Below are 15,915 nucleotides of genomic sequence, written 5' to 3'. Positions count from 1 at the left end.
GAGATTTGGCAACATTGTCGGGCTTGAATATAATACTGTTCACTACAAACCTGTCTCAAAAAGTTATATTAAAACGATTAACATCCAGATTAAGACAGACCTGAACCGATGTGAACTTTGTATACGGAAAAACAATTGTGAAACTCCACTTTAAACCAGTATCATCCATCAAATACAATTAGAAAGAAGCAATGGCTTATTTGGCGCAAAGACGTGATCGTAATCGCTTTGTACATTACTATGTAAGCCAAACAGGCGTCTGAAGGGAAATGATGATAATACGCGGAGGCGTTTTTTACGCTTCAGATTCTCTTTCTTTGATAGAAGAAAGTTCAGATGGGACAGGGTTTTCTTTTTTGGAGATAAACTGCCTTCTCAACTTTGACTTTCTGGGGGAAAGTTCGTTACAGCCGCTGACCCCTCCAACGTGATCATTCAGGTATACGCCTCTCATTAAATCTATAAGTAGATTTGTTCAATGTTATTTGATTTATTCGTTAACTATAAAATGTTGTTGCACTTAACATTAATTACCGTAGTCTGACTGTTAATATGAAATCCTCGAGATCATCACTTGTGGGTTCTGAAAAAATATAAATTTAAACAATATTAGGGAACATTCACATGCATTTAAGGATTTCTCAAAGATGATTAGTTACTGCTAAAGATCGCATTGTACTTCTCGGATTCATTAGAAGCAGGTTGACGGACTTCAGCACCTTCTTTGTTTCCTGAAATATATATGGACTTTTTTTCTGTACTGGTATTTTCAATGTAACAAGTTTAAACTAGAGTTCTACTAGTATTTTCAGTTTAACAAGATTAAACCTTTAGCTGTACCAGACTTGATGCTGTTGATGATGTTGACAACTCTGATGCCTCTGCTATGGGATACTGTGAAACTAACGTGTTTTTTATTGCCAGCACCCTGCAATGCAGAAGAGTTCCAATTACCAAATTACATGTTAATTTAGCTGTTTCTTGTGGATTGTCCAAGATACCTAAAGGATTGCACTGAAAGTGGACATAACTCACTTAGCTCTGACATGGGAAGCTGTCTGTATAAACATTCCTGATATCCCAAAACAACAATTTCATTTTAGAAGCATGTATTACCAGCGAGAAACCAGTGACCTCTGACATACACCAGGCCCCTTTGACATACACCAGGCTGTAACTGGGGGCCTCACTTGTTCGTGAACCTATGTCTTGACAATTTGGAGGGGTTGGAAGAGCTCTAATCACTTTATTGCCAGTGTCACACACTTAGTGTGGAGACTGAATCAGAAGGATGAGGTTGAGGTTGACAGGGAGTTCAGTTACAGAATAACGTTTTTTTCTCGAACTCCCTCGATAACTATTGCTCTAAGTTGAAAAAATGTTTTAGAAAAGCTAAAGGTAACTAAAATTATCATTCCTTTTCCAAAGTCTCATTATTCCAAACAAACACATCATCGCTAGAGTCAGTTTATAACTTGGAAACAGTATACTGAGAGTTCGTAAAGTTTCTGTTAATTTCATATGTGTCTTACCTTTTTCCCCAGCTCATTTGTTTCTCTGTTTAGATCATCTCTACAAGTGGTTGGTGCAGATTGTCTCTTACCTAAACATTTTAGTAGAGGAGGGCCTTGGGGTTGACTTCTTTCTGATGTTGATGCAGAAGTGGAAGATTCTGCTCATTCTGTCGCTGTAGGGAAGCACAATCTTTATTTACTTTATTTACTTTTAGGTCTTTCTATTTTGAACTGATTCAAACTGGCTCATATATTCAGCGAATGGGTCCTGCTGTAAAGCAGAATTAACTTACAATTCTGTCGGGTTACACAGTTCATTTTATTAGGATTAATGCCTGTAAAAACATAAATTTAATAACACCCTTAAACACACCCCCTGTATTTTAATTGGTTCATTTAAGGTCTCGCCCCTAATGACGACATGCAATCAGCATGCACAGTTACGCCCCTTTGGTCACACACCCCACACCACCTGTTCTCTCCCCCCCGCCCCCTTTTCACCCCATGACCCCCCTTAAGGTCACAAGTTCACGTGTCAAAAAGTTTGATTAAATAAAGGATGTACTTAAGTCTCTGCCGCATTATGGCTGATCTCTGTTTAAAAAGAAACTTTTAAATAAAGTTGTCTTAACATCACACAGAACAGAATTAGCTGAGCAGCTTGTCTCCAAGCACCTAGCTGAGTTTCTCAGCACAAACAAAAACCAAACATCATGGAATAAACATTATTTAGATTATTTCTTCTTAGCTAATCTTCTCTGCCTACCTACCTCTTACGGGTGCCGTGTTGAGGAAAAGCTCTCCAGTCATCCACGTATGGACTGAACTGTACAACAAAAGCACGTTCAACTCCTTTAGTAGCTGAGGTGTGGTGGGTGAGCTCTTGCTACCTGGACAGGCACGCAGGAAGACGTGCTGCCATCCCAGTGCCTTGTAATCCGGCCGTGGGGGACAATCCGCTTTAATTAGGGCTGCTTCTGGAGGCCTCAGAAGAAAAGTCAAGTCACGCTTGTCTTATTGCACCCCTTTATGAATGAATTCCGGGTACTCAAACAGCAAATCATTACTCAACTTTGTTGTTTATGATCGGCGTGATTGTAGTCCCTTTTGGATCCAAGGATTCCTTTAAAGTAGAAGCCTTACTCGCCCGTGGGTTTCAAGGCTTTCAGCTGACGAATGCTCTGGTCCCTCCATAAGCCGCTGACCACAGCCAGAATGAGACCGAGCAGAGGGGGAACGGTTGCTTGGGTCAGAGATTCCAGCTCTAATGCCTCCTTTTCCTGGGCTGTGTTAGGAATAGATTAGTGTGATGTTGAAAGGTGTAGAAAAGTTCATACTGGCCTTTGTTTATGTACTGTTCAGAGTCCAAATTTATCCATGTTCACTTCATGGCTGGTGTCCCAACATTTGCATTGTATGGACCAGTCACAAGTGGTCTGAATTACTGTGCATTGTCTACCATTTTTTTTAAAACACAGAGTGTGAAACATTTAATTATGTGAACAGAAAATGCAGATTCTTAATTTTCCCTGACATGCAAACTCATGCCTTGCCTCAATTCCATTAATCTTTTATGGTGTATCATCTTGTCTCATGAGCTGGATATATCATTACATCCATATTGAAAATAATCCATCATTCTTTTTACCTTATTGTTTACATGTCATACAGTATTGCAAAACAGAATTCACAGGCTGTAGGCAGATATCTAACTATCTGTATCTTGAGTATCTTGTACTTAAGATATTCCATAAAATGAGAATAAGAATGGATTCACTTCAAAGAACCTTATTTGACCTGTATTGTCATGGTTCTCGAAAACCAGTTTCATAGACATCGCATTTTTGACAATCACATTGCCCCTGTGATACTCTGTTGAATAAAAGATTATTTCAGCTCAAACTAATGTCATGATGAAAGCCTTTTCACCAGCCAGACTGTGAAAGGAGTACATCTGGGCATTCTTATGCATGTAAAGGTCGGTTTTCTGAGCATTTCTGAAGCACTACTGAGGGTCCAATAAGTTCCAAAACATTTTTACCTACATGAAATTAAAAACGTAACACAATGTTTCATATTAACACTTTAATCAGCATTTTCTATTCTTTTGCCTTGCCAGATCTCCCACAGCAATATGTTTGGATGAAAGATGTGAATCTCACTGACCAGCAGTTCTATAACCAGGAGAGGAACTCTGGCTTGGACCAAGAGGAACCAGATCCTCTAAAAGAAAACCAGAAAGATCTAGAACGTCAGCAAATGAAAGAACAGGGACAGATGGAACCACTGAAGATGAAAGAGGAACAGAGTGAACTAGAACCTCAACAGATGCCAGAGCGACATTGTGAACTAGAAACTCTTTATGTCAAAGAGGAACAGGAGGAACCAGAACCACCACTAACGAAGAAAGAGCAGGAGGAACCAGAACAACCACAGATAAAAGAAGAACAGGAGGAAATCAGTTTGGAGGAAGAACATCTTGAACTGAAGCTGGAGACTGTAAATCCTTCTTATGATGAAAGAGATCACAGGGAATCAGAACTATCGAGGGACCAACTCTTCATTCAGATCGCACCTGAACCCGAGAACCAAAACCAGGAAAGGAGCAATCATGAAGACCCAGGATCTAGTAGAGATGAAGAACAGAAACAAAGTAAAAGTTGTCAGAAAATTAGGCGTCACAGTGAAAATTTAGACAATCCAAAAGAAAAAAGGCAAAAGAAAACACACATAAATAGAAATTTGACATCTTGTAAAGTATGTGGTAAAGTTTTAGCTCAAACTTGCATTACCTGGCACATGAAACTTCATACAGATAAGACACCTTTCTCATGTCTGACCTGTGGAAAATTTTTCAGTAAAAAAAATCATTTGTCTGTTCACATGAGAACGCACACAGATGAGAAGCCTTTCTCATGCATGACTTGTGGAAAAAGTTTCAGGGAAAGAGGAAAGTTGTCTCGTCACAATAGAACTCACACTGGTGAGAAGCCTTTCTCATGCATGACTTGTGGAAAAAGTTTCAGTCAAAGAAGTTATTTGTCTGTTCACATGAGAACTCATACAGGGGAGAAGCCTTTCTTATGTACTATCTGTGGAAAAGGTTTTACTGTGAAACATGTCTTACAGAATCACATGAGAACTCATACAGGGGAGAAGCCGTTCTCATGTTTGAAATGTGGAAAAGTATTCAGGGAAAGAGGAAAGTTGTCTTGTCACAATAGAACTCACACTGGTGAGAAGCCTTTCTCATGCATGACTTGTGGAAAAAGTTTCAGCCAAAGAAGTTATTTGTCTGTTCACATGAGAACTCATACAGGGGAGAAGCCTTACTTATGTACTATCTGTGGAAAAGGTTTTACTGTGAAACATGTCTTAAAGAGTCACATGAGAACTCATACAGGGGAGAAGCCTTTCTTCTGCACTGTCTGTGGAAAACGCTTTTCCTTCCAATGTGATTTAAAGAGTCACATGAGAACTCACACAGGAGAGAAGCCATTCTCATGTTTAATTTGTGGAAAAGGTTTCAGTGTCAAAGGAAGATTATCTCGTCACAATAGAACTCATAGGTGAAAAGCCTTTCTCATATTTGATTTGTGAACAAAGTTTCAATGAAAAAGCAAAGTCATTTCATCACAATAGAACTTATACAAGGTGAGAAGCCTTTCTCATGTATGACATGTGGTAAACGTTTCTTTAAAAGTCATTTGAACATTTAAAAAAAATCACTTCAGATGAGAAGTTGGTTACATGTGAAGATCTGGTCAGGGATTAGAAAAAGGGAGAAAAGGGAGACATTTTCAAACTATGTTGTCTTTGGACTTGCGTTCTTACTTTGTTTATCCTCTACTTTTTCTACTCAAATGTGCTGGTCTTAAGTTAAATTTTCTCTTCCTGCTTTTTGTACGCTGGCCCGGCTCGTATTCAAACTGCAAGCGAATTGCTCCGGGGTCCATGGAAACTGCAGAGAATGGCAGTTGTTTCCATGCCAGGATACGGTTTTCTGGTCCATTTGAGGGTCTGAGATGAGTTCACACAGTCTTGATCCACTCCAGAAACCAGACTCTGTACAAAAGCGTTCCAAAGCAGTGTGAAAGCAACGTTAAACACCAGGGAGAACTATTTGACTGAAAATCAATACAAGCAATACATATTACTGTTAGCTGTTAAATAATATAAAAAATACTGAAGCATTACAGTTTGTTTATACATTTATGAATTTTGATTATTTGACTATGAATATCAAAAATCCTAATTAAACAATCATAGTCAATAATTCCCAACCAATATCATCCACAAAATGTAGTCAGAATATTCACTAGCTGTTTGCCTCGTGGTTTGGACAATAAAATAGTAATGCACGGGTAACCCAGCTGCACTTTTGTTTGTGTTTTGTTTATATGTCTGTGTGGTATGAGGGTTTACTGTCATACTAGTATTGTTTCAGTTTTATAGGTAGTGTCCCTTTAAGGGTTAAGCGCGACATCACTTTACGGCAGCTTTTACGACTGCTGTTCCTAAGGGAAACCGCGGGCTTTACAGTATCAGAACTGCTGCGGAGCCGAGACATGTGTCTGTTCACGTTCTGCGCTGCATCTGATTTTTATGCCTGTTAATATGCTTTCCTGCTTGTTAATGTGTTGTCATCTGTATTATTTTACATATTAGGTCAATCATAATTTGGTAGAGTTTTAGAAACCAAACTTACGTTTTTACCATGGTCATTGCATGCTAAAATAATCGTTTGCTAGTCACGTGTTAAGTGAATTTTCATGTCTTTCGATTTCTAAGATGTGTCGTTTTGGATGGAAAGCATCTTATGCTGACAGAAAGTTGTTCATTATTTTATGTAGTTATATTTCTGTGATGGAGGTTATTAAACCTTTTTTTTTTTTTTTTTTTTTACCTTGTCCTGTCCGGCAGAGTATCGCTCAGAATTGTTGTCTGAGTGCCAAGAAATTGCCCAACAGCTTTATTTTCACAAGCAGAGCATCACAGCTAATGCTTTAAAGCTCTGCTTGATATTTATAAAAGAAACTTTATTATAAACTTCTTTGGGAATATTTCAATTGTTACGGACACGGAGACTGAAATGAAAAGTAAAAAATAAGCTCAAAAGAGAGATGGGGGGAAAAAGGGGAGAAAAGGATGAAAGAGTGGAGGAGAGAAAGAAGGATGAAGAGAATACAAGATTACACCCTGCTTGCTTATACACCTGCAGCTGTTTTTTTTTTAACAAAATAGTACCCGGTAATTCTGAATGTAAAATGTACTTAGTGAGAGGTGCAGCCCAATATAGAACATCTGTGTATCTGTCAACACCTGAAGCTTAACACCTGTGAGTATGGGTGTGGACAAGGTTTCTCCACAAAAATATGCAATAGCGAGTGTGAGGACCCACAGGCCTGCCCCATGGTCCCTGGACGGACACTGAGGAGATCCGAGCCACAGACATCTAAAGGACCCCCAAAGCACAGGAACCCCAGGAGAACCACCCCCGGGACTACCGCAACCCCCCCAGAGAAGAGCAGTGGAGAGTCCCAGGGGAACCACCCTGCAGCGACAGTGCAGAAGCCCCAGGGAGCCGCAGCGACGAGTCCACATGCCCCGCCAGCAGCCGTCCACGCCCGAGCAGATCCAGCCATGGACCCAGAGGCCCAAGACCCCGAGACACACCACCCCCCAAGCAGAGGCCCGACAGAGCCCAGGGGGCCTTGCCCCGGCAAGCAGCCACCGGGAGTGAGCCAGCACACACCAAAGCACCCGGCCGCGGACACCGAGAACCACAAGTACACCAGCGGGCAGAGACTCCAACCACTGGCAGGCAGTGTGGCGGGGAGGAAGCTGTTCCAGGAGAGGGAGCAGTCCAAGACCCAACCTATCGCAAAAAAAAACAAAACAGGCACACACAGTCACAATCACCCACTCCCACCCTCATGCATACACATAAAATCACTCATACCCAACGTAAGGATAAACAACAATGGACGTCATACACTCACTCAAACTCCCCATGTATACTCTATACTCCCAGGTCCAGGCGCCGGTACCCCCTAGGGGCAACCGGACCCAGGAGGTGGTCCCCTTCCTTCCTGGGGCAGAGGCAGGCAGACAGCGCCGGTACTGCCCACACTCGGATGACGCCAGCCCGGCTCCCGCCCCCCCGCCCCGAACCCAGTCCCCAACAACCCCCATCCACCTCCGGAGAGGGGGCTATGTACAAAAGAGGGGTTCACATGGCCCAAAGCAACCCGCCACCCGGAGCCGCCCCAGGACGGAGCAGTCCCGACCCCTCAACGAGCTCCGATCCCAACCCCATGAGTCTCCCACCCCTAGTGAACCCCAACAAGAACCTCCCCACAGGGCCACCCCCAACAAGGACAGCGATATCGAACACATCCCCCCGAACCCAAACGCCACGAATCCCCACCCCCACAGGGGCACACCCCCACAGGTGAACTCCGTGGCCGAGAATCCGATGAAGCCACACAGCGCAAGCTCCACACAGCCCCGCTCTAAGAACCCCCGCCACACACCGCTCCCCCACCACATAGCGCGCCGCAACGGCAAGGCAAGGACCCCGCGCAACGCCACCCCTGCCCACTGGCGCAACAGGGCAGACCCCACCCAGCACCGCACCCACAACCGGACCCCCGACCCCGCACCATGACAGGACAAACTCATCCACCGAGAGGTCCCCGGCCAGCGGCAGGAACCCAGGGCCAGTGTCCCCCACTACGCCCCCCTCAGCAACAAAAAACACTACATCACTGCCACTGGAACGACTGCCCAGGGAGAAACACTATCCAGCTCAGCTCCACCATCGCCGCCCAGCCGATCCAAACGCCAGTGACCCCACGCCCTAGATGTGGACACAACCCCTCCACCCCACAGGCCGCAGCCCCTCCACGCCAGCCCACTGCCCTGATCCCCCCTCGGACAAGACAGCCAGCAGAGCAGCACACCTCCAAGCCCGCCCAAGCCCCCCAGACAGCGCCAGCAGCTCCATCCCACCAGTCCACGAGAGGGATACATGCACCGGCCGGGGACCTGGGCCATGCAGGCCAACCGCTCCAGGCCAAGCACAACCCGCCAGCCGCCCCGGTGCAGTCACAAGACATGCTCCGCTGCCCCACCCAACCGCAGCCCAGCGCCCAATCCCGGGCCAGGACCACAGAAGGAAGCGGTGGAAAAAAGGCCACGGTGGCCCCAGTTACCGGGCACCCCGCCAATCCCACCCCCAAACCCCGGGGGCGCCCCAGCCTGCCGGCCACCCGCTCCCCTGCATGATGCACCACGGCCATGCCACCAAGCAGTCCAGCCGGCCAGCCCCTCCATCAAAGGTTATTATATCAGAATACAACTTTTACGACTGCTGTCCCTAAGGGAAACCGCGGGCTTTACAGTATCAGAACTGCTGGGGAGCCGAGACGTGTGTGTCTCTGTTCACATTCTGCACTGCACCTGATTTTTATGCCTGCTAATATGCTTTCCTGCTAGACGGGAAGAAGGCTGAGGTTTACCTGTGGATGCGAAGGACGAGACGTTGAGCCTTTCTTGCATCTGTGGAGGAGTGCATCTGCTATCATCATTCCTGGTGGTCGTTTCCAGCCAGGACAACCCCGATCATCTTATTTTGTTTCGTATGCACCACACACATAGAGCTCTATATAAACGATTTTTTTGCTGGCCAGCGCTTATTTTTATTTTTTTTTACTTAAGACAATATATTATTTGTCCTGCACAGTTAGTGTTTCAAAGTGCTAGAGTGAATTATTATTATTTTTTGTATCAGAAAAGTTTTATGTTGAAGGTATGATAAAGTTGGATGTGTTTCAATCCAGAGCTTTTGTAATAAACAGAACTGGTTGATAGTAAATGGCTATCTGAACCCGAGTAAATTCTATTCATTGGTAACACACGCAGGCAACAAGTGGCCAAAAAAGAAGCAGTGCACTGCAGAATAAACAATGCCCAACACGCAGAACTGTTGTATTATTCTAAAATATCTTCCAACAGCCTAAGCATCCGGAGATTGGGCCGCCGAGGTCTCCACCATCGTCTGCCGCCCAATCCTCCTTGCACCGGTCCCTCATGGTCCCCCTGCAGGTGGTGGGCCCACTGGGGGATGGCCCCGGGTCTCTCGTTCTCGGCTCCTTCACATCGAGAGGAGCCAGTTGAGGTGGTTCGCGCATCTATACCGGATGCCTCCTGAACACCTTCCTCGGAAGGTGTTGCTGGCACGTCCCACCGGGAGGAGGCCCGGGGGACAGCCCAGGACACGCTGGAGGTACTATGTCTCTCGGCTGACCTGGGAACGCCTTGGGCTCCCCCCCGAGGAGCTGGAGGAGGTGTCTGGGGAGAGGGACATCTGGGTGTCTCTGCTGAGTCGGCTGACCCTGCGACCCGGTCCCGGATAAAGCGGAAGACAACGAGTAGCAGTACGAGTACTTCAGTTTGTAAATTTAGTCCCAATTATGTACAATAGGTGAATTGTTTGACTTATTTCAATTCCAGTCAGTTCCGACCTAAGTTTTATCTCTGCCAAGCCTTACTTAAAGAATGTCTTCTTTTGAGCAAGATCAACACTGGTGCACAAAAAAAAAAAAAACGTCTGTCTTCTCGGTCCAGACAGCTGTAAAATGGCATTACAGCTGCTAAAAACAAGTTCTTCAGCTGCGATAATTAAGATCTGTCGGGTGAGCATACAGCTAGATTTTAAAACTTTATGAAGCGGCTATTTCAAAGGTAAAACGATGGAAAAAGTTCACTTTCAAGGAAGTTAAGTCCACCCATGGGGAAAAGCTCCGATGTGCCTGGTTTGGCAAAAAGGGTGAAGTCAGATTGTGCCTCACCTCCTTTAATAACCTCAGCCTATGAAGTCTGTTGAATCCCTGAACTGCAAAGAATGCTGGGAGGTGTAGTGTGATCAGCCCTCCTTTCTGGTGGTGGCCATTTTTAATAATTTTGTAAACATAAGATTACGATTACAATTAAAATTGCAAAACTAAGTTCTACAAAACCTAAAAATCTAAGTTTTTATCTATCAGCTGTTTGCAGCGCAAAAACTTCATTATCCGGAGGCTCTAGTGAAGGTGCTTGTCTTTTTTTTTTCTAATTACAAAGTAAAATTTAGAAGTGTCTAGCCAAAGTGTCTTGTCAAAAGTACTTTTCAACAATTATTTGTGTGGCGAATCTTTAGAAGCCAAAAACTGAACTGAAGTTTTCTGATATTTTCCATGACATTCAGTGAAACAAATATGTGGATGAACATAAAAAATATTCAAAAATATCATTCACTAACAAAAGCAAAGGTAAAACACAGTTTTATTTTAACCAAATAAAATATCTATAGTATTTAGCATTTGTTAAATGCACAAGGTGATAGGAGCTACTGATAACTCATGTGGTCATGGAGGCAAGTTGTAGGAACAGCAGTTTACCATCACTAAATAAAAATTGGCATGTTGTTGCTTTGTTTTCATCCTGTGGCTCATCCACCCATAAAGATATGGTATAAATTTCAAAATGTCTTACTGTGAGTAAAACAGCACCTTTATACACTTCTAAATCATGCAACCCATGGAAAATAGTCAAAATGTGAATACATTTTGCTATGAATGTTTTCTGCTATGTTTTTCTTTATTAAGACATTTTAACTTCTCTCGGGAACCCTATTCACACATCAGAACTTGTTCTGAATAATTAATGCCGCTGCTACCTGGTATTGCCTAGTTATTTGTGTGTTTGAATTTCTTCCCAAGGACTAAGTCATGGATATTTTAAGATCTTGTAGTTCTTGTGTTTGCTTCTTTTTTCTTGAGGAAACACATTAATGAAAATAGTTATAAAGAATAAATGTAATAAAGAGCTTTGAATAAAGTAATTTATCTTACCTCAGTCATTACTTTCATTTTATAGTAGTGGACTCTACATCATCTTTATGAAATGTATTTCTTTTTTTTTACATTCATTAACCAGTCTTCAGTGCCGCACTATACTCAAAAATAAGGTAGATGTGATATTTCACATTAAAAGAAAGTTGGTCTCAGTGTCTCCAATGATAATTTCTGAACTTTTTTACATTTAAAATTAATTACTCAATTATTACTGTTTTGGATGAAATATTTTTTAGCTAAGAATTCACAAACATGTCAATTTGCCAAAATGTTGCAATATTTAAGTGTAATTTAAATACATATTGTTGTGTACATAGTCTGTAGGAGTGCAGAAAAGTTTAAGTTTTTCCAGGTGCTTTGTAGATATTGTATTCTGTTTGGCTCATATTTTATAATATGTTCTGTTTTCTCTATTCCCTTTTACGTTTCTTGACTATTATGTCACACTATTTTATTTCTTGCTGCAATTTTGTAGTCCAAGCTCAAGTATGCCAAAGCTGCAAGTGGATAAGTCTAAATGTTCGGTTGTTGGGTGAATTAACCTACACAATACATTAAGACTGTACCCCGACATCAGAACCTCTTTGAAGTGTAAACTACGTTCCTTAATATAGTTACTTGGTATGGATGGAGAGGGTTTAAATACAGGAATAACACCTTTGTGATGCAGTGATTTGAAGGAGCCACCAGCTGTGGTTCTACACTAAATCTGTGGTACTCTCCAATTACCCCAGTTAAGAAAGTGTCTTGCCTACAACATAAATCAAATGGATTAAAAATTTATCTAAGCCAAGCAAATCGTGAAAATATACATAAACACACAAAAAATTTTTAAATCTGGTTAATTGAGCTATCTTTTCAAAGATTATATTAATGCTTGATCTGTGAATTTCAGATTGATGCATTTTGTCTCACAGAAACTTCCAAATCTGCTTTATTGGCCAAAATTGCATGGACAAACAAGGAACTTGACTATGGTTTCAAGCACTTACAGCATACAGACATAAGTATAAATTTATAAACCACAGAGAAAATAAAATAACGGATAAACAGCACTATATGCATGTATGTACCATAATATTTTAATTTATCTCATGAAAAAAACAAAAGAAAGGCAGGTTGTGGTAGGGCAATATGCTTATTTTGTTTCACAGCATAGTAGCCGACTACTCGGGCTGTAAGGTGTTCATCACAGAGACAGTCTGTTAAAAAATACTGTCTCTGTGGAGGCTGCTTTTTGCAAATAGTGTTCAGTAGCACCGCTCTGAAGGTAAAAGTCTACACAGTTTGTGTCCAGGTTGAGTGTGGTCTGCAGAGACGTTAGCTGCCGCTTTCTTGACCCTAGACCCGTAGGCTTAGGGTCAGGAAAAGTCCTGGATGGAGGGAAAGTTAGCCCTGATGATTCTCTATGCAGACCGAACTGTTCATTGCAGTCTGATAAATCTTCTTCACACTCCAGGGTTACTTGTGGAGTACCACAGGGTTCAGCACTTGTTCTGTACAAAGTTGAGTGTGGTGACAACAAAATCACACAAAAATCATCAATGGAAATCAAAAGTATTAACCAATGGAGGCCTGGATTTGGACTCACACACTAAATTAAAGTGGAAAAACACACTACAGGCTGATCCAACTTTGATGTTATGTCCTTAAAACAAGTCAAAATGAGGCTCAGTATTGTGTGTGGCCTCCACGTGCCTCCCTACAACGCCTGGGCATGCTCCTGATGAGACGGTGGATGGTTCTCCTGAGGAATCTCCTCCCAGACCTGGACTAAAGCATCCGCCAACTCCTGGACAGTCTGTGGTGCAACGTGACGTTGGTGGATGGAGCGAGACATGATGTCCCAGATGTGCTCAATTGGATTCAGGTCTGGGGAACGGGCGGGCCAGTCCATAGCTTCAATGTCTTCATCTCGCAGGAACTGCTGACACCATCCAGCCACATGAGGTCTAGCATTGTCCTGCATTAGGAGGAACCTAGAGCCAACCGCACCAGCATACGGTCTCACAAGGGGTCTGAGGATCTCATCTCGGTACCTAATGGCAGTCAGGCTACCTCTGACGAGCACATGGAGGGCTGTGTGGCCCTCCAAAGAAATGTCACCCCACACCATTACTGACCCACTGCCAAACCGGTCATGGTGAAGGATGTTGCAGGCAGCACATCGCTCTCCACGGTGTCTCCAGACTCTGTCACGTCTGTCACGTGCTCAGTGTGAACCTGCTTTCGTCAGTGAAGAGCACAGGGCGCCATTGGCGAATTTGCCAATCCTGGTGTTCTCTGGCAAATGCCAAGCGTCCTGCATGGTGTTGGGCTGTGACCACAACCCCCATTTGTGGACGTCGGGCCTTCATACCATCCTCATGGAATCGGTTTCTAACCGTTTGTGCAAACACATGCACATTTGTGGCCTGCTGGAGGTCATTTTGCAGGGCTCTGGCAGTGCTCCTCCTGTTCCTCCTTGCACAAAGGCGGAGGTAGCGGTCCTGCTGCTGCGTTGTTGCCCTCCTACGGCCTCCTCCATGTCTCCTGGTGTAGTGGCCTGTCTCCTGGTAGCGCCTCCAGGTTCTGGACACTACACTGACAGACACAGCAAGAGAAGAGGTCTGTGGTCCCCACCTGCAGAACCACTCCTTTATTGAGTGCGTCTTGCTAATTGCTAAAGATTTCAACCTGTTGTCTATTCCATTTGCACAACAGCATGTGAAATTGATTGTCAATCAGTGTTGCTTCCTAAGTGGACAGTTTGATTTCACAGAAGTTTGATTTACTTGGAGTTATATTGTGTTGTTTAAGTGTTCCCTTTATTTTTTTGAGCAGTGTGTATGTATATACAGGGGTTGGACAATGAAACTGAAACACCTGGTTTTAGACCACAATAATTTATTAGTATGGTGTAGGGCCTCCTTTTGCGGCCAATACAGCGTCAATTCGTCTTGGGAATGACATATACAAGTCCTGCACAGTAGTCAGAGGGATTTTAAGCCATTCTTCTTGCAGGATAGTGGCCAGGTCACTACGTGATACTGGTGGAGGAAAACGTTTCCTGACTCGCTCCTCCAAAACACCCCAAAGTGGCTCAATAATATTTAGATCTGGTGACTGTGCAGGCCATGGGAGATGTTCAACTTCACTTTCATGTTCATCAAACCAATCTTTCACCAGTCTTGCTGTGTGTATTGGTTCATTGTCATCCTGATACACGGCACCGCCTTCAGGATACAATGTTTGAACCATTGGATGCACATGGTCCTCAAGAATGGTTCGGTAGTCCTTGGCAGTGACGTGCCCATCTAGCACAAGTATTGGGCCAAGGGAATGCCATGATATGGCAGCCCAAACCATCACTGATCCACCCCCATGCTTCACTCTGGGCATGCAACAGTCTGGGTGGTACCCTTCTTTGGGGCTTCTCCACACCGTAACTCTCCCGGATGTGGGGAAAACAGTAAAGGTGGACTCATCAGAGAACAATACATGTTTCACATTGTCCACAGCCCAAGATTTGCGCTCCTTGCACCATTGAAACCGACGTTTGGCCTTGGCATGAGTGACCAAAGGTTTGGCTATAGCAGCCCGGCCGTGTATATTGACCCTGTGGATCTCCCGACGGACAGTTCTGGTGGAAACAGGAGAGTTGAGGTGCACATTTAATTCTGCTGTGATTTGGGCAGCCATGGTTTTATGTTTTTTGGATACAATCCGGGTTAGCACCCAAACATCCCTTTTAGACAGCTTCCTCTTGCGTCCACAGTTAATCCTGTTGGATGTGGTTCGTCCTTCTTGGTGGTATGCTGACATTACCCTGGATACCGTGGCTCTTGATACATCACAAAGACTTGCTGTCTTGGTCACAGATGCGTCAGCAAGACGTGCACCAACAATTTGTCCTCTTTTTAACTCTGGTATGTCACCCATAATGTTGTGTGCATTTCAATATTTTGAGCAAAACTGTGCTCTTACCCTGCTAATTGAACCTTCACACTCTGCTCTTACTGGTGCAATGTGCAATCAATGAAGACTAGCTACAAGGCTGGTCCAATTTAGCCATGAAACCTCCCACACTAAAATGACAGGTGTTTCAGTTTCATTGTCCAACCTCTGTATATATGTATATATGCATATGTGTATATGTGTGTGTGTATATATACACATATGCATATATATGCATATGTGTGTATATATATATACAGGGGTTGGACAATGAAACTGAAACACCTGTCATTTTAGTGTGGGAGGTTTCATGGCTACATTGGACCAGCCTGGTAGCTATAGCCAAAGCATTGGTCACTCATGCCAATGCCAAACGTCGGTTTCAATGGTGCAAGGAGCACAAATCTTGGGCTGTGGACAATGTGAAACATGTATTGTTCTCTGATGAGTACACCTTTACTGTTTTCTCCACATCCAGGAGAGTTACGGTGTGGAGAAGCCCCAATGAAGCGTACCACCCAGACTGTTGCATGCCCAGAGTGAAGCATGGGGGTGGATCAGTGATG

At 43.7% G+C, this 15,915-nt stretch overlaps 1 protein-coding gene across 2 annotated transcripts in view; it reads left to right on the top strand.

Annotated features, from left to right (window-relative positions):
- LOC124878238 (gastrula zinc finger protein XlCGF57.1-like) overlaps nt 1-15,915 on the top strand; it is a 32,319-nt gene that overhangs the window by 6,291 nt on the left and 10,113 nt on the right. Inside the window, exon 3 of one of the 2 annotated variants that reach the window (XM_047382097.1) lies at nt 3,634-5,886. The exons of the other annotated variant lie outside the window; for it this stretch is intronic. Coding sequence (XP_047238053.1) covers nt 3,634-5,087 — 1,454 coding nt within the window. The 3' untranslated portion in view covers nt 5,088-5,886. Of the gene's footprint in view, nt 1-3,633; nt 5,887-15,915 lie in introns of those variants that run through there. 2 annotated transcript variants of the gene reach the window in all.

This window comes from Girardinichthys multiradiatus, chromosome 12, assembly GCF_021462225.1.
Source record: "Girardinichthys multiradiatus isolate DD_20200921_A chromosome 12, DD_fGirMul_XY1, whole genome shotgun sequence".
NCBI lineage: Eukaryota > Metazoa > Chordata > Actinopteri > Cyprinodontiformes > Goodeidae > Girardinichthys > Girardinichthys multiradiatus.
This window is presented reverse-complemented; position numbering and strand designations above follow the sequence as displayed.